This window comes from Toxotes jaculatrix, chromosome 13 (assembly GCF_017976425.1).
Source record: "Toxotes jaculatrix isolate fToxJac2 chromosome 13, fToxJac2.pri, whole genome shotgun sequence".
Lineage (NCBI taxonomy): Eukaryota > Metazoa > Chordata > Actinopteri > Toxotidae > Toxotes > Toxotes jaculatrix.
Window position 1 is genome coordinate 6,985,205 of NC_054406.1, and position 20,013 is coordinate 7,005,217.

General features: G+C 41.8%; 1 protein-coding gene across 2 annotated transcripts; it reads left to right on the forward strand.

The window, feature by feature from the left end:
• Positions 1-10,887: 10,887 nt before the first annotated feature.
• On the forward strand, positions 10,888-15,295 carry eomesa (eomesodermin homolog a). 2 transcript variants are annotated; one of them, XM_041053922.1, is made up of 7 exons: positions 10,888-11,785; positions 12,227-12,381; positions 13,096-13,217; positions 13,458-13,616; positions 13,833-13,894; positions 14,034-14,749; positions 14,877-15,295. In XM_041053922.1, exons 1-7 carry the CDS (start codon positions 11,082-11,084, stop codon positions 14,888-14,890), a joined length of 1,932 nt encoding a protein of 643 aa, XP_040909856.1. In that variant the 5' UTR covers positions 10,888-11,081; the 3' UTR covers positions 14,891-15,295. The 2 variants fall into 2 exon arrangements, with proteins under 2 accessions (XP_040909856.1, XP_040909855.1); XM_041053921.1 differs by having other exon boundaries at positions 14,034-15,295.
• Positions 15,296-20,013: the final 4,718 nt, after the last annotated feature.

Consider the following 20,013-nt stretch of genomic DNA (forward strand, 5'->3'; position numbering starts at 1 on the left):
AAAAAGGTAGAAAACTTCAGCCTTAACATAAGACCAAATTCGATCTTAGGAGAGAATTTGAAAGTAAATAGCCCAGAGAACTACGTGTTAAGTAGTAGTCTTACCCCCTGTGGTGACCCAACTCTAAAGGGGATCATTGTGAAAGCTGTGAACTCTCATCAGGAATACATCCTGATAATGGAGAGATCAGCAGCTCAAATCTGTAAGTGCATGATGAGTTTTTTTTTCCTGTTTTGACAACCTGTCAGGAAGGCTCTGCTCTATTCTACACATTGCCTCTGTGAATAATACCCAGCTGTATAAGATGACTCATATTTACCATTTCTCCTAATGAATATTCATAGTAATGTTTTGCATATAGATTCATCTAAATAGAAATGGATGGTTGAGGATCACAGCTATGATCCATGTCCTACCATCTGTAGTGTCCTTTCATATTATTGCAAATGGATGGACAATTTTTAAAAACTTTTTATTCAGTGTGAATAGAAAAACACATTATCATTAAGCGTGTAAGCAGCCTTGAATATGTATATAAACCCCTTTACGGCAGATCATTGAAGCCATTATCTTGCAAATATTACTGCATTATCGAGTTTTAATATCTAAATCCCACCTGACTTTTAGGCACAAAATGTAATGCCTCTGATTTTCCTCCTCAACTTTCTTCTTCACAGTAACAGGCATTCTTGAGTAACTTCAGTCTCATTAAATGCTCTTTGCGAGTTGTCTGGAGATGTATCTATTCATTAGCTTCAAAAGGGTGTCATGTGTATGAATTATGCTAACAGGATCTAATTAGCAGATGCAAATGAGGTTAGTCAAAATTGTACTGAAAAGACAGAAGAAAAGCTCCATGGGATAGTTGGAGCTCGACAGCTCACCAACCGCCCCCACGCTGGGCACCAAATGTGATGGTTCGCCCCTGCTGCTGCTCTATACAGGAGGCAGGACTGAACCATAAACACAGAAGTGGGGAGGACAGCTGTTCAGAGGTGTACTTATCAAATTTGTTCTGTAATTTTATTACAAAATGGATATTGGAGTAAAAATATAGCTCAGACATTGCTAAATCACTGACGGATATTAGCTTAATATCATGTTCTTACTGTGGATGAAGGTCCACTCATGTTGCTCTGCTTGGAGCCAAAAGTTACCCCCCGACTCGTCATGCCTCCCCCCTCCTGAACACACACACAACACAGATATGCATCCCCCTCCCTGTCCCACAAGAAACAAGTTACACAACCAGCTGATGGAACTCCAGAATCCGGCGTGAAGAGGACTCACTAATAGCAGCCGCCTACAAGCTCCTGCCATTCTGACATCAGTGGCCCCAGACTGTGGAGAAGCTGGCAGGACTTAGGGAGCGTGCCTTCTGGCCTCGGCAGGGAGGAAGGCCAGCAGGCTGCAGCATCACACACATACAGTACACACACACACACACACATTTCACCCTACAGTAGGAGTCATAGCTACACTAGCTCACATGCATGCAGGGTTAGAGGGCGTAGGCAGCAACTAGTGACCCTTTTTATGATAGGAATCACATGGAAGAGAGCAGAACGTCGCTAACTGGCAAGAGTTGGTAGATGCCTGCCTGCCCACCTTTGTTTTGAAGCCCATGCCATGTAGGCCCTGCCAAGACTGGCAGAATGTCATGGGTGAGCAGTGCAAACTGGGATGGGCTTCAACTCAGGTTTTCTAAACTATCCCCAGTTAATTTGAACTACGTATCTGATCTTATCTTTCTATGTCATTTTACATTCAAAAAAAAAAAAGGAGGAAGAAAGTCTCTCGATGATAAAAGAAACAAAACCAAATAAAGACTGATGGCCAAGCTGTGGCCTGGTGTCTACCTCTCCTCTGCTCACAGCTATATAAAGCGAACAGGGTTGCCTTCACCGTAACCAGCTAACCACCAGCAAACACAGAAGTCACACCACCTGCCACAAATTTAAAGGTGATGGGCAGGTGACGGTCTGCAATGGATGAATCATATTATAACTGCGTCAAACAACGTCACAGGTAAGTTCAGTTACAAATACAGGATAAAAAAATAAATAGCCTATTGCTTTTTACAGAAGATATTTTGTCATGTCACATAAGGAAAAGCACAAATGTTCATACTAAAATGAATGATCCCTGAATATCATGTAGATGCTGAGGATCTTTGTATTGTAGATGTTATCTTACTCTCACATTATCATGGCTTGCTGGCACACCTGTATAGAACCAAGCCAACGTTCATGTTATTAGTAACACCTGTGCTGACAAGTCAAAATGTCAGCTGTGAAATAGGCCTTTTGAGCTTTGGCAATGATGAAATGCTAATTGCCATTTTATGGAAAGTGTCATTGCCTCTTCTCACAGTATTTATGATAAACTATGTTATACAAAACTGAAATACTGCAATCAAGATCACATTAGAATGGTGAGGTGCGAAGAAGGGTGGATATTAATGTAGGTTTCCATTCATAATAAATATAGTATCCATTCTGTAAGACTCCATGTTACTCTATACATTCATTTACACTCAACCCCATGTGCTCTTATAGCAGGGCAGTGACCTAACTCATAAATGTACATGTACACTTATAATCTGATACATGTCTGACAAACACCTGCTACAGGAATAGCCTAGCTTCACTACAATTTTGATTTTAAAATACAACTTTCTCGAAGTAAATCTGAATTAGATTCAGTGAAATCTGGTTGATAAAGTGAAAGAGAAAATAGCTTTACGGTGGTGTGAGACCACCCACTCACATCCTTTGCAGCTCTGGATGAGTCACTGCAAGCCACCACTAACCACACAGGTGAAATAAACCATAGTCTTGTCCCACACTCATACATGAACCCCCATCAAACACAAAATAAAATGCCAGAGTTCTCATGGGTTTTACACTGATTTGCCCCACGTTCCGTATGTTCTCTATGGTGCAAAAGAAAGAAAAAGAAAAAGGTCTTTACATTGTGTTTTTAACTAACCTATCACTAACCTGTGTGTTTAAACTTATTGATGTATCATTAAAAACAACTGTGTACACCATATCTCAATGCACATTCATGGAACTACGATTGGTCATCTAATGGAAAGCCCCTGACAACTCTGTAGGGAAATAGCAAAACCAAAAAGCCTAACATTGAACATAATTAATTGCAATTTCACAAGACGTGAAAACAAAGCAAAGGCAGTTTTCTTCTTTGTTCATTTTGACTGCAGCAGATACCCTGTCTTCACACCTCCCACATTGGTTTAACGTGTTGCATTGTCCCCCACACATACACACACACACACACAGTAGGAACACATAGAGACCCACACACACACACACATACACATACACATACACATACACACACACACACACACACACACACACACACACACACACACACACACACACATATCTATGAAGACCACATCAGCCTGGGGCTCTCCTGTTGTCTGCCTCTGCTCTAAAGGTGTGATTGCTCGTTGTACTGGTGAGGAGGTGGGGAACATTCTTTAACCAGGGGTGGAAGGTATTAGCCTGGTGAGTCCTCTGCCAAATCATCTTTTGAACTGAAAGTTGGCCATTACTGGGGATCCCCTTGATGCATTCATCAAAATGGCTTAAACAGAATTCTGACTATACTTCCGAAGTTCAGGGAGTAGTTCAACATTCTGAGAATTTTGCTTGTTTGGTCTCTTGCAGAGAGTTAGATGAGTAGATCAATTCCACTCTCATGGCCAGCAGCTGGTTAGCATAGCTTAGCACAAAACGTGGAAGCAAGGGGGAAACAGCTAGCATGGTTCTGTCCAAGAGTAACAACATCTGTGTACCAGCACCTCTAAAGCTCATGAAATATTAGCAAACCATGTAAATGACACCTTTTTAAAAACAGTTTATAGGTTATCCATCTCTTCCAGACACTTTAAAACTATCCATTGCATACTCTGTGTATACACACGAGAGAATTTTCCAGTGGCTTCAGTCGCTCAACATCAGATTTTTTAAATTAATGCTGGTCCATTAACACTGAGTATGGGTCTCGGCTGGTCTGTTCTATCAAGGTCTACAACCATCGGATGAACCTCGAAACAAGCGCTCCCCCGTCAGACAGAATGTTTGGTCCATGTGTCTAGACCTCCACCATATCTGACCCGCCAGCACAGAAGGACACACAAACACTTGACAGACGATCATAAGGAACAAATACAGACAGGCGCCTTCCCTCCACCATGTGACTTGGATATGCATGCTCACTGCTGTTCGTAATTTCTTATCATTGACACCCACCCCTCCACATCCACATATACACTTGTCAAATATAACACCTCTACCCACAAGGAAGAGACCAGGTTCTCAGCCCTCTTCAAGGAAGCCTGATTAAATAGTTCCACCTAGTTTGTTGTAAGCCACAAGAGTGGGTCTCCTCTTAAAGCATGTCAGCTTTGGTCTTTGTCCTGAGACAGGAAGGCCTTTTGCTCAGTCCTTTACATGTCTCCCCTGCTCTCCAGTCAGAGAAGGAGACCAAACCATGGACCACTTCCATGCTATGTGGGAGTCCCTGCTGTTTCAGTGGCTGCCAGGCAGGCAGCCTCTTCCCTCTCCCTTCTAAGCGTTTGGCTCCATAACCACGGGAGCCCATCTGATGTGGTCCCCCCATCTGACTAGCAGCTCTCTTCCCCAGGCCCAGACGGCTGGAGGGACGGAGCAGACGAAAGGGGCCGCAGATTGTTGTAGACCATTTACATGTAAATACAGAGACCAGGCCTAGGTCTGGGTTCAATATTGAAGGTGTTCGCTGCACTGAGGTCCCTCTGTGTGTGCATATATGAGCGTGTGTGCATACGCGCCTGCAAGTGTATATGGTTGTGCGTGAGCATGTGTGTGTATGTGTGTGTGTTTTCATGTATGTGCATGGCATGATCCAGTACATCTAAATTATACAGCTGCCAAATTGCTGCAAATGTTTTAATACAAAAGCATTCTGTGGTCTCTAATTATATCTAATGGCTGCTGGATGCATTTCTTCAGAGCAAAAATAGGAGCATTTTCAGTGAATAATTTGGCATTTTATCAACTAGTTTAATATATGATTGCACAAAGCAACAAAAAGAAATAATAATATTGACTTAAATGTTTCCAGTATTCAAATAAATGAGGCCTTACAGGGGGCTGCAATGATGATTTTTGTTTGACTGAAAGGGGCACATGAGGGCCTTCTAGCACTGTGAGTGTAGTCCCTACTCCCAAGAGGAGACTGAAGATGCCAGGGCAACATCCCCGTTTCACCAGGGGGTCAACCTTAAACCATTAATCATGTCTACATAACCTCCCTCCCGCTAGCATATGCCTCTGGTTGGTAGACAGTAAGTCAGTTAGGGCTTTCCTCTGTGTCGCTCTAGAAGCTTTCATACCAGGAGAGAGAAGTGTTAAAACTCTACATTCTCACTTCTGACTCACTGATTTAACCACATTGAGGCAGGAGCAGCAGCAGCAATACTCCTGTGGTGTAAATCTGTTTGTGTTCCCTGTCCAAAAAAAAAAAAAAAAAAAAAAAAGGCAAGTGGAGAAAAAAATAAAGGGTCCTTCTGAAATGCAGTTTCTGAGTCAGGGTTAGCAATGTGATAAAAGCCCAGCTTGTTTGGCAGTAATAGTGCTATGGGAAAGGACGGAGAACCAGGGGTGAGCTGGGTTGGGTTGCTGTGCCTTGGTGGCTGTGGTTGGTTGGTTGATGAGCTCGAGTGTGGGGCCATCTCCCCCTCCCCACCCCAGCTCACCCCAACTCTCCTCAGCCAAGAGAGTATGCCTGTTAGAGAGGGTGTGTTATCTTGGAGGCTTAATGACGAGTCGATACAACTCCGCCACCCTCCCTTACACCTCACGTTCCAGGGAACACATATATCCAGTCTACGCTGTCAAACTTTTAGCACCTGCTATTTTGCTTTGGTCCCTTATGTCAATTCCTCTGGTGTTTCAGGAGGATGGGCTGGGAGAAGTGGGTCAACAAAGGTTGATGCTAAAATGGGGATGAGGGTGAGACTCAGGCCATCTGACTACCGTCTACTTTTGGCGTCGGTGGCTTCGTGTTCCATGACGACACAGTGAGTGAAAGTAAAAGGGTGGATGTGTCAAAATCAGTTCAGTGATCTGCTTACCCAATTCAAAGAAAAAAAAAATCTGCGGTTGAAAAAAGATCCAATACAAAAGATTTAACAGTCATTATGTGCATTTGTTCTGTTTTTTTCAGCATCAGGAAAACATTACTATCTGGACATAAAAAAAAAGTCTGTTGGCTGCTTCAAAACTGCTACAAACATGACAATACAAAGAGTTAATTTATCTGGATACAAATCAGAGAGGGAGAGCACCTGAAACTCGCCCTGCTTCCATACTGTGTACCTGCTGCTTTTCCCACAGGCCCTGGGTGACACTTTCTGTAATGCAGTAATCTAAAAATCGTGTTATCATGCATTGGGGAATCAAATACAGTGAGTGCAGCTTCAATCCTATTTCCCTGAATGCATCCAGTACACCTTATTTTTCTAAGATTTGTCTTAACACAGTGGATTATCATTGCCCCCTGAAAACCTGTGCATCACAAAAGTATTGGGCTCACATATCCCCAGATACATTTCTTCAATAATCCACTGCTCTTTCCATAGGCCAGATAAAAAAAAAAAACACATACATGCATGCATGCAGCAACATGCTGACACTGAGACTTATCTGTTGATATGACGCAAAGTAGCATCTGATGGTTTTATGCAATCTGGCTTATTTTAATGTATTTTGAGGAATTCAAACGTGCTGCATATAGACAGAGAATTCCCGCGGGTCTCAGTCACTGACTGGTTGCAGATGGGGAAGATTCTCATTTCATGATAATTTGCTCTGCTGGAATGACATCTGAAATAACCTACATGACATCAAACATGAATATACTTTACATATTCTAATGTCTTATGTCTTCACATAAGTTAAAATAAAAAAAGGCATTGTGACAAAAATATGGCGTTCTCATTTTATCCAAATGCATTTTGTCCTATCTGGAGGGAGAGCCTTGTGCTGTTTAAATCATGAAGAAAATAGTGGAGACAAGGAAATAAGAAAGAGAGAAAGTAATTGATGAAAGCAATATGTACCCAAATGGAAATTCATGAAAGCTGTCAGCTTCGTATCTTTGAAGACAGCAGCATGTCTGTAACATAAGCTTTCCTTGTGTAAAGACTACTGCTTTGATTAAATGTTAGCAATCCCCACACACTGGAAAATATACTGTGGGACATCTTTGATAAACTTGTGAAATAAATTCTTTCCAATAAAAATGTTCTTGAGGATGATGATTTGCGGAGGAGCACAGCGCTGGCATGGTGCACATTGCACTCGGTTCTTTTCCCAGCACCCCTCCCTCCAGGGGTCTCAGTGGCGAGGATCTCTAATGAGACCTGCGTTATTAATCCTTGCAATGGGGTACATGAATTCACTCCGGAGCAAAGGCTTCAGCAGCCACCTTGGCCCATAAAACCTGGAATGTATTCCTTTCATGTGCTCTGTTGATGATCTACTCTGACAACAATATGGTAAGACTTCCCTTCCCCCTGTCGCGCAGGCCCTGGCCCAGGGCCAAAGAGGGTCATCTCAGACACACTTGGACTTTTATAGGTGGTCAAGAAACATGCTGACAGGTCACAAGTGGGAGCTCCTTTATGAATCGGACCTAAACATCCACCTCATTTGGAATTAGTTTATTTATAGGTGGCCTGTAAATCACATTTATTTTGTTTTCTAGCTTTAAAATGGCAACTGAGTCTTCGGGTCACTTTGGAAAACCAACATACTTCAGACCGTGGCCATTAAAACAATAACATTTAGGTTGTTTTACCAGGATTTTCTCTCAACGGGCTTGTAATCATCTGTGAAACAAAGCTGTAAAGTACAGGATCAGCTGTGAGATCATTCATACAAAGGAAATTTCACATATCTTAACGACAGATTGTAAAGAATCACAACGGCTGCGCCTGTGCAGGTGGCATGAAAGCCAAATTGTCCTTAATAACAACATTTCCCTTAACATCATTAATCTGTGAGTTGCTGATTATGCAAGGCACCATTAAATAAGAAAAGCTATATGGCAGCACTGTAGTAATGAGGTGTTGACAGCTCAGGTGTGAAATGTTTGACTTTGGTTCTAATACAGATTAAGCTTAATTTGTACTATAACCAAAGTCTCTGACCGTAGAGTGACAGCCTGTAGCGACACTGAGTCAAGAGAGCAGCACCTCTGCTGTGTGTCTGTGTGCTATGAGAGGTAGCAAGAAAGAGAGAGGGGGGGGGCATAGACAGATAGAATGACAAAAAAGTATATCACGTTTAATTATAGATTAACCTCACAGGCCCATGCTGATCCTCATACTTCATATTTTCACTGCATGTAATTTTAGCCTTTTCCATCCAACCATGTTCACTTGGGTTCCTTTGGGATTTGTAGAAAAATAAACATTCACAACAGTGGTTCCTCCTGATTTAGCTAAAACGGAATTAATGGCTTAGTGTAACCTTACTTCACAAAACCCAAGAGCCACTCCAGCGGGATCATTTTTCAGGTTTCCCTGAGGGACTCTGCATTTGTTGCAAAGAGCAGAAAAAAACAGGAGGTGATCGGTGAAAATCAGGATTTGGTTATGCTGCAGATAAGTGAGATTCTCTGTTGAGAGACAGGTCAAAATAAAATAATAGAGCTGACTTTACATCAAATGAAAAATGCTTGAACTCAGTTGTCATACGCTTGGTGTTTCCGTCTCGGTGTAGTAATCTGGGAAGGGTCTCAGTCTTGATTGACAGATTGTGTGCTGTATGCATGTAGCTCTGGTCCCCTGATGGCCCAATTGCCAGCTTTGCTGTCCCATTTTATGACACGAGCCAATCTGCCTCCAGCAGAGATTCTCCCTCAGCTTTTCACAGATTTGTATCCCCATTTTCCCCAAATTCATCTCACCCCCTACTCCCCTCTCCACCTTACTTTAAGACTCACACATGCACAAACTGCCCACACACAGGCAGAGGCACGCACACACAGTTCACTGCAGTTGAAGATGATGTAAAGTGAGATACAAGTGGAAAAAGTGAGAGCTGGCGGCCTGCATGCAGCTCTTTTACAGTGTTAAGTTACTTTAATACGAACGAGGATGGGAAAGTTACTCAGTTATCCTAATCGGTCACTAGAGAGCGCTGTCCCCGTGTCACTACTGAGAAATCCCTTTATCATTAAGCCCCAGTACGAACGACGTTGTGCGACATGTTTCTTTTATTATTTCTGGTTTCGGATGTTTCGCTCTGTTTCACTCGCTTTTTCAGTGTATGTGTGTGTGTGTGTGTGTGTGTGTGTGTGACACACAGGCATGGCAATTCTGAATTGATGTATATTCAATAAACATTTGTTATTTTTCATTTACTTTCTGAATTGCGACCTTACATCTGTGATTATATTCCATCAGACTTTAGTTGCATCTTGGCTCCGCATGCACGCAGACATTAGCAGTGTTTGTGCATCCTTTCTCTCCGTTTGGGCATCCCCTGCTTGAGTTAAGGGACATCTATCACCAATTAATCACGGTAGCTCACTCCCTTTTTAACCCCTCCTCACTTCGAATGTGAAAAACACAGAAAGGAAGACGAACTTTTTCGTCTGCTCGCGGAAACCTCGTCCTTATCAAGCTGCCTTTCACTAAGAAATTGCATTCAGATATTCAGAGCCTCAGCTGAATTTAAAAGGTTTCATTTTTTTCATGAGATAAATTAAATATGAGAATCGATTTAATTTGTCGTATTGGTTGATGTTCCCTGATATTTAATAAGCTGCTTTTAATGTACTCTGTCATTGAGCCTTGGATTTAAAAAAAAATTTTATTTTTTGCAGAATGTGTATTAGTTAGTAATTTAACAATAATTTATTGGTTCAATAAAAAATACAAACTCCAGAAATGTATATATTTTTTTAATTTTCTGTGAGGAATTTAAGCCTCACAGAATGTATTGTTTTACATAACCTAAGAAACAGGAAAGAAAAGCCTGTCTGAAATGAAGTCCACTGACTTTACTCGACTTTTTCTTAATCGAAGAGAAATACAAATAATAAAAAGAAGAAAAAAAAATGTTGTTGATTTTTTTTAAATTTCAGATATATCTGTTCAGTGAGGTTGGACAGCCGATAGTTGTGTTTTTTTAGACTCAAGACTGAAAACCTGGAAGTGAAAGAGGCGACGGAGTCTAATTATAGGAAATAAGGTGCACATGTGATTTTTTTTTTTAGCGTGTTTGCAGGTGGGGGGGTGGTCTCGGTGTTTGCTGTTCATCGAGGGTAAGTCTTCTGGGGTGAGTGAGTGGAAGTAATCTGACAATCTGAATGTGTATTTTGCTGCTGTGTTGGACGTGGCGACTTGAAGCCGAGGCTCAAAGTTTAGAGGTGACTGTGCGATGGGGGGATTCAAGTCTCGTGAAATGCGACTGGTGTTTGCATATTTCGTCTTTAGTCCTTGAAGTAAATTGTGAAGAAATTCAGCTTGCCGTTTCTGCCTTATGTTTCCTTTAAAAATCTACAATAAATCGAAGATTATTTGCACTTATAATTTTTTTTAAACGATATAAAATGTTGGATTTTTGCTGTGTGGAGAGATGTCTAACCCTGGGATGTGATAGTACAAAAAAATAAGAATATCGATAACCATTGCAAAGTTTTTCTTGTTATCATTTCTAACAGACGCTTTCTAATTGAATTAAACCATAGGCTATAGGAATGGTGCCCCTGCGTGCTTCTCCAAAAAGCTCCTCCCCTAACGCTGACAATCAGTTGGGTGTGTGGAGAACTACATCTTATAAGAGCCGCTGAGCATCCCACGTCCAGCCCATAATCTGATCTGAAAATCCGTAGGTGAGGAGAAGGTTTTACCTCCTTCCATCGTTCTTAAGGGAGGGAGGCGTGCAGAGACAGAAACAACCAGGGCACCGGTGGTTGTGTCGCCTCCTTGGCTGAGATTCACTCTCTGGACTCTTGAAACTCTTCTTATTTATTGCTAAGATCTAACAACAATGCAGTTAGAGAACATCCTTCCCAGCGCTAGCATTAATTTACCCAAAACCTTTTACAACCTTTCCTCGTCGGACAGTGCCAACACCAGCCCGAGGCCATCATCGCAGCTTGACTATCAAGAAGTCGACCGGACGGAATCAGAGTCTAGCAGCGCTCCAAAGAAATATCTGAGCGGGGTGGGGAACGGGATGCTGGGTGAGGGGGACACTTTCACTAAAACCGGGCCGGATGGGAGGAAAGGCTCCCCGGTGCTCGGTGAGGACGAGTTGACGAGCGGTCGGCGGTACAACATAGACGAACTTGGCTCTGACAGATACTTCATCTCGTCGTCCCAGGCGAGTACCGACATGGCAAGCGCCTGTTCCCTCTTTCCCTATGCAGGACAGACCGGGTCGGTGTACACAGGGTCCAGCAGCTCCAGATACCCGACTTCACTTCATTACGGATCAGTCCTGCCACCCACAGGCTTCTCCTCCTCGCCCGTGTGTACCGGCCGGAGCCAGTTTAGCAGCGGAGGGTACCAGTTCAGCCAGGGTCCGGGCTGTTTGTACCCCTCCTATCCCGGGACGGGGACGGGTATTGGCTCCATGTCTCTGCCGGGGTCTGCCGCCGGGGCCAGAGCGCAGGTGTATCTGTGCAACCGGCCTCTGTGGCTGAAATTCCACCGGCACCAGACCGAGATGATCATCACCAAGCAGGGCAGGTAAGCACAGGCGCTGCCGGAGGTTTTAAAGGCCTAATTTAAAAATTACTACGAGCATTTACAGAATATGAAATCGTTTTTCATATCTCCGACAAGCCCATTTAGTCTTTTTAATTTCAAATAGCAGCGATTTTTCTTCGGCTCCTTTTACGCACGAGTAAAATGTTACGCGCACGGGCCGTCTCTTCCTTTCACGCATTTTTTTATGAGTTTTGGTGCTTTAATCTGCAAGCTTTCGTTTCAGCCAAATTGTCAATGCGCGCTTAGGCAATAAGCTAATCACAGAACTCATAAAATTTAAATTTATTTGAAATTTAATGTTGGTAAAGCGTTCTGCCAAATGCAACACATGAAGACATCCACTGCCAACGTTTTTTTGCTTTAAAGTTTCTCCTGCTTTATGAGCACAACTGTTAATTATTCTTGTTTTCCTTTCTACAGACGGATGTTCCCATTCCTCAGTTTCAACATCACTGGGCTCAACCTCACGGCCCATTACAACGTCTTTGTAGAAATTGTTTTGGCTGACCCGAATCACTGGCGCTTTCAGGGAGGAAAGTGGGTCACTTGTGGGAAAGCAGACAATAATATGCAAGGTGAGTTAGAGAATTAACAAAATGTGTTTAGCTCTGACAAATTCGATTTTTTCCTTTCATAAATGCTTCAAAAGTAAATCGAAAAAGAAATTGATAGAATGTTGTTAGAAATGATGCAGCAGATGTTGCATTTAGTCATGACAGCTTGAGGATATGAGAATCGAATCTGGGTGTGAAGATTAAGTTTTAATGTAGTTTCAATTGTTTTGGAAATAAAGACAGTTTTTTTTTCTTTTTTTTGTTCTTAATTTTTTTTAAAAAACTCTAATTTAATTTTTGACAAGTTGCAATTTTGAGTGTTTTAATGCAAAAATTTAGGCTCTTCAGTACAACTGAATTTGAAGTATCAGGCCACCTCCGGGAACCCACTGTGACAAAAGTGTGACATTGCTGATTAAAGGAGAGATTAATTCTTCATTTGATATTGTGATGTTAATAGAAAATTATAAGAAGACATTTTAGAAATATTTAAGTTTTGAATTTGATTATAGTAAATTGGGGGAAAAACTCTTCTCTAAGCCACTATCAATTTTTTTTTTTTTTTTTTTATCAAACAGAAAAAAACAGTTAGAAACACGTTTTATTATATCTTCATCTAATTGGCAATATTTGCTATATTTGTATGATTTATTACATGTAGGTTTAGGCAGAAGTGTCTGCACAGATACAGGCTTTCTATTTGTCATTTCACTAACTACATTATTTAAATTTTAGGCAACAAGATGTACGTTCATCCTGAATCCCCAAACACTGGTGCTCACTGGATGAGGCAAGAAATCTCTTTTGGGAAGTTGAAGCTGACCAACAATAAAGGGGCCAACAACAACAACACACAGGTAAGATATTGATTTCTGACATGCTCAAATTCAATATTTGCTAAATGGACTGGGCTTTTCAAAATTTGTTGTGGTTATATTTATGTATTTATCTAGTTCATCTTTGAAAAAAAATATTTGAACAACACAAAATTATTGCGTTCGTTAAAGATACTTATCAGAGTTCCCGTTTTAATCAAACTGAGAAGAAATGCAGCTGATGTTTTACATTTTGTACTATCACACATTTCCCCCTTGCAGATGATAGTTTTGCAGTCACTTCATAAATACCAACCGCGACTGCACATTGTGGAGGTGACAGAAGACGGAGTGGAGGACATGAGCAACGAGGCCAGAACTCAAACCTTCACCTTCCCGGAGAACCAGTTTATAGCCGTCACAGCTTACCAGAACACAGATGTGAGATTTAGATGGGTTTTTCTTTTTGTTTGTTTGATTAATTTTAAAATATATTTAGCTATTTGGATTCAACAAAATAAAATATCTTGCATTGCATATGTTAATTCTTTATTGCTTTTTAGTATTAGTGCAGTTATTTGCTTTAAGATGCAGGTTCTTATGTACGTTATTTAAGCAGAATTATAATGTCTTTTTTTGTTTGCTTGTTTGTTTTAGATCACACAGCTGAAGATAGATCACAACCCATTTGCAAAAGGCTTCCGGGACAATTATGACTCGTACGTATCTTACACTTCAAGCAGTGTCCTCGATCTGTTTTTTTCTGCGGTGCACTATTTGATGCATATCTTGGACCCTGAATTTTCTATTCCAATTAATTTTTTTTGTATGTGTGTTCTTTCTTCATCTGTTGAACAGGATGTACACAGCCCCAGAGAATGACAGGTTGACTCCATCGCCTACAGATTCCCCTCGCTCCACTCAAATTGTGCCTGGAGCCCGCTATGCCATGCAGCCTTTCTTTCAGGACCAGTTTGTCAACAACCTGCCTCAGAACCGCTTCTACACCGGCGAACGGGCTGTTCCCCAAACCAACAGCCTTCTCTCTCCACAGAGTGAGGACGCCAGCGCCGCCGCCTCTGCTCAGCGCTGGTTTGTACCCCCAGTTCAGCAGCCAGGCTCCAACAAGCTGGATCTGTCCTATGACAATGACTATTCCACCAGTAGCCTGCTGTCCTATGGCATAAAACCCCTGTCCCTGCAAACATCCCACGCCCTCAGTTACTACCCGGACTCTGCCTTCGCCTCTATGGCTGCTGGCTGGGGCACCAGAAGCACTTACCAGCGCAAGATGACCACGGGCCTGCCCTGGTCCCCTCGTCCAAGTCCCCCAGCCTTCCCGGAGGACCAGCTGGGGGCCACTAAAGACAAGCTGCCTGAGGAGAGCGTGCCGCCAGCATCAACCTGGATTGAGACGTCCCACTCTCTGAAATCGGTGGACTCTACCGATTCTGGTGTTTACTCCATGGTCTGCAAGAGGCGCAGGATGTCTCCTGGGGGCTCAAGCACAGAGAACTCCCCCACCATCAAGTGTGAGGACTTGACCACGGAGGAGTACAAGGACAACCCAAAAGGCATGGGTTATTATGCATTCTACACAAGCCCCTAAGACTGTATTTATTGAAACTATATATAATTCTTTTGTTTATTATTGAGTGCTCTCCATTCCTTGTTAATGTCTTTTTTCTCTTTTCTCTAAAGGTGCCAAAGCTTAGTGTTCCCCCAAGCAAGCTGCACAAGGTTAATTTCCCAGGCCAGCCCCTCTCACATACCTGAGCAGAAACATGCATAGTGATTGTTGTTTTTGAAAAAGCATGTCCCTTTTTATTCATTTATTTTTACAATTTTTTTTCACAAATGTGAAGTTTTTTTGTTTTTTTACCTGCGTATTTAAGTCATTTTCGTTGTACAGTATTCGTGCACTTTAGAATGTGATGTATCTTGTACAAATTGTCTTCATGGAGGTGTTATTAAATGGATAATAAAACAGCTTTTCATAAAGCATTGTCCAAATGTCTTTCTCTGTAAGTTTTGTTCATATATTAAGACAGGAAAGTAGCAGTTGTAAATAAAAGCTGTAAATAAAAATCTATATGGGTACTTTAAAACATACAATAGCTACAGCAGGAAATGGAAAACGTGGATCTGATGCATTTAAATTACAATTAAATCTAAATGAAAATTGTGCATGTCTTGTTGACCAGCGAATGTGTACGGGCAGGGTGACTTATAAACCTGTTGTATTTTATGGCTTGTCATGGAGGCCATGAATTGGGGCCTCTCAAATAGAGGCCCCCAAGTGGTTGCTGACATTGCAACATGCAGACTAAAAAAGTATAAAATCTACCCTGCATCTGAATAACACAATGCGTGCAGGCAGGGTGGAGCACAATAAGAGAAAGCCAATTTAATTTTTTTTTGTTTAACAAAATGAGAGAAGTATTAATTAAAATATCTCTGTGTAAGCAGTGTGAGTCTAACTGCACATCTGAGTCTATCTGCACTAACTGCATGCGAAGAGGGAAGTAATTTCCATCAACATTACAAATTAAAATTAGATCATCTTTAGCTGCTTTAAATCTACCATCCTTCTCCACCAACAAAGAATATTTGCTGTCATTTTTTTTTTAAAAAGATTTTCATGTGCAAACTCTTACAATCAGGTATCGTAAATACAAATGAATATACTCATAGGAAACGACATCAGAAAATGATGATGGCGTGGAATGGCACATAGAGTGAAAGCTCATTTCTGTTTTAAGGCCGCGGTCAGGAGGAGTTTTTTCACGTTTTCTTGCTTCTGTAAATAAACAGCAGAACCCATGCCGTTTATGCACCGAAAGAGCTGAGCAATCTCACAAATAAATGTTACAAGATAACACCAATTCAAGTGAGTGAAGTGTGATTTAAATATGAGATTTACATGTCTTCCATGACATGGCTCACAACATAGACCCAATTAGGTGAATAGCACACAAAAGCACATAGTCCTACTATTCCGTCTGTTGTTGCCATGGTGTTTTCACACATTTTATAATTTACATTTTATATTTTATTTAAGTAATGCAACTGCATGCAAGGCATGTGTGCTTAGAAAAGTATGAAAACATGCTAAATGGAAAATGGTCCATCATCCACCCAACTAAGGGCAATGTACAGCGCAACGCCTCTATTTATACTGTAGATCTATGGCCTCTCCAAAAGTGGATTAGTGAAGATAAAATCCACAAAAAGAGAAGTCATAATATTCACACAGAGACTACTTGGCTCGTGTTCTCAGCACCTGTTTTTTCTCAGTGAAAATACTTCAAATCCACCCCCATAAGGACCCCATTTGAATTGATTTACATACTCAAATTCTAATTAATTCTGTTGTCAGACTCCTTGACAAAGTGAGGAGTCTAACTAACTCCAATTAACACCTCCTAACAAGGTAGAGTGCTTGATTGCCTTGGCCTCTCAGGAAAGCTGTAAGAAAAAGGCACTTCGGGGGGTTTGAGCCTGGAGAATAAAAATGTTTGCACTTGTGCGTGTCAGCAAATTGTATTTCAGAGCATCTGATGATGTTTTTATTCTCCTTTTCAAGTTGTCTTGACCTCTACTCATCAGTGGTTGAGAGGAGGACAATAACTGTCAAATTTATGACTGGACAGCCACGGAAACTACACACATTAGAGACGAGAGTTGTAGAAATATGAAAAATGATAATTTTATACCACTTAGCTTTCAACCCATTGCTAACTTATAATTTTGTAGAAATAGAAGTTGCTACAACCTTTGTATTTGTGTCAGAATCCCCTAAAAATGTGGCTCTTTTCATTAACCTACTAAGTTGCAGGAGAAATTGCAATACCTATTTCACATCTTACATTGGTAATACTGCAGTTTACAGTAACACGATTGCTGAGAACATGTATGCTATATAAAATACTTGTCAAAGGCATGGTGGCATTGACACTGGCCATTGCAGATATAATCTCTGCCATCGTCCAACTGAAACAAAACCTTCTATCCATGAAGCAACATAAAAAACACTATGTATGTGACTTACATGCATCGTAAAAGGGACGCCTGTCTTGTATTTAAACTACAAATATGGTCCTCAGTCTCCACTGCAGCTCAGTAAACACACTCTGATCATTTATTTGATGGATACTCCATGACTTTATAACAGATGATTCTTAAGCTACCCCGACAACTCCAAACTCAAGCAACAAGTCAATAGATTGTGTCTTTCTCAACCATTCATGCAAGAAGTACAGTAATCAATAGACACCTCTACAGCATGCTTCCACAAATTCAGACCATGTTGACTTAAAGGAGATATGCGCATTGGGATAAGACCTGAAGAACTGACTACCGTGCTCTACTGTTGCTGTCAAAATTGCTAGCTACAATCGTAGTAAATGAATGAGTTTTGTTGTAGTGTAAGTAATACAAGGCCTAGGAGGACCATGTGTTTTATTTTTTAATTTTTTTTTTTTTTTTTTTTTACAGTTTATGCTGTATTAGTAAAACTTTACTACTCTCTTTATCCTTCTTGTTTCATGTGTGTGTGTCTGTGCCCTTCCCTCAGGCCGTCCATTGGTGACCATGTTGAGAGTTCATGTAAGAAAGGCCAAGGAGGCTACGGAGACATTGTACCCAAGGAGGACTGACATCTAAACACAGATGAAGGCCCGAGGCTGTTTCCTCACCTTCAGTCACACACTATTACTGCTCTCACTGACTAAATGCAGCCACAGGCAGACGTGTGTCTGGGTCAAGATTTTTTAGACATCCCTTTTAAAAAGTAACCTACAGACAGGCAAGACTGAGACAGTGGTGATCATGTTTCCTCTTCACGCTATATTTCCCCTTTTGATGTGTTGATAAATGTCACCTCTGTTAAATGATTATCAAGCCGGTTAGAATTACTGCGAAACTTTTCCTCAGGGACAGTCTGAGTCTCACATGGCCACTCTGTTGCATTGTGATGCATTCACTCATGATCTAGTTAATCACTTTTATTTTACAAAAGAATTAAGTTTAGATATAGAGTTTTATGTCATTATCATAAATCAGATCCAGTCTTTAAAATCATAGTTTTCTTTGACTATGCACACAGTTTTCTTTCTCATGACTGCACGAACACCCATGCCCACACCAAAACCGGGAACCAGGTCCAATATACTGTATTATATTGTACCCCCTATGGGAATAACTATTCAGCCTGACACAATAATACACGTAGATACTTCCTGGAACCAGTGTATGTCATGTGATATTCTGTTTTATGTATCATCTGCATATGTTCTTTGTATTATTAAGTGGAGGTCATCGGCATTGACAGTCCTAATGATGCTGACAAAGGATCTGCTTTTAGCTCACCCCAGGTGTTTATGTACACAATACAGAGCTTTATTTAGTCTCTGCCTCCTTTGGAACTGGTCCGTCAGCAGTGAATCGGGGGGGTGGGCCGACTACAGTATGGGTGTAATGCTCACAGGTCTGTTGGAGTAAGACCCTGGTGTGAGATGAGTCTCAAGTTAGCAGGGCCACAACTGTTTGGAGAAGGGCGTTGAGTGTTGGCAGAGAGCACAGAGGTGAGAGGAACTGGAGGCGCAGAAGGGCCTTGTGTTGGTGCCCTCAGACGATGTGTGCAGCGTGCAGGCAGGGCCCTGACTCACTGACGCATGGATAATGTTGGAGAGAGTATCCCGCGGCTAAGCTGCACTTAACAGCACATTGATTTCAAACCCCTGTGTTCCCTCTGGAGGGCAGTGGGACGTACCTCAACAGGCCGGACCCCCCTTCCCCCTTTCCCCCTTCCCACTTTCCCCTTCTGACCACCACCACCATTTACCATCTCCACAACCTTCCCCTCCCACTATCTACCAATCCCTGTGTCGATTTGGGTACACCATGCCGGTCACTGGCCTCTACACCCCCCTCATCAGAGAGTCCCGGAGGACTTGAACAGGATTCAGGGGCACTAAGGCTCCCGCAAGACCGTGGTCTTGAGAGCAATGTTTGGGGTAGGGCATGCAGAGGCAGCCGGGTGGAAAAGATCTGTGGTCAAAATCAATGCATTGGCACTTTGATGGAGCGCTTCAACAGATTTGGGAATTTCACATTCTCTTCCTTCTCTCCTGGCACCCTCAGAAGGCCTCACCACCAGAGGAAAAGCAACATCCACTAAATCTTCTGGGAAAAAAAAAACTCTTAACTTCTACAGCTTCTGGGACAAAACATGGCACAGTCAATATTCATTTGGTGGTGTGCGCCTAACATGTTAAATTCTCTAATCTGTCGCATCTTGCTGCTCACAGCTAAATGAAAAATATCTGCTTCACATCACCTGCTTTTTACTGTTTATCATCTTTGACATTAAGAGACAATGGTTGTAATTCTTCCACCACAGTAAGTTCAGTACAACTACACTCTTACACCTTTTTCCTTTTTAAAGCTTTGAAAGAGAAAACTTTCTTTCTCATCATCACCACACCTTGTAGTCTGCATCTCTTTACGTGAGTCCCAGCACAGGTGGATGCCAGTGTGGTGCTTCTTCCACTTGTCTAACTTCTGACTCATCTCCCAGCTGCATTATGCGGATGCATGTTTTAGGAGCGGTACACAGCACACTTCTTTGTGCGCTAATGGGCTCTCAGCATCTTTAAGACTCAGGGTACAATTAAGAGGTGATAGTTTGATCTCCCACCTCGCAGTTCTATTTCTGAGCTGCCGCGTGATTATGCCGGAGGTTGCTGGGCGGGTGAGGAACGGGCTCTATTTAAAGGAAAACACCCATGAACTCTTCTGAAAGACTACTTTTGCTGTTTGCACCTGTCTGGTTTCT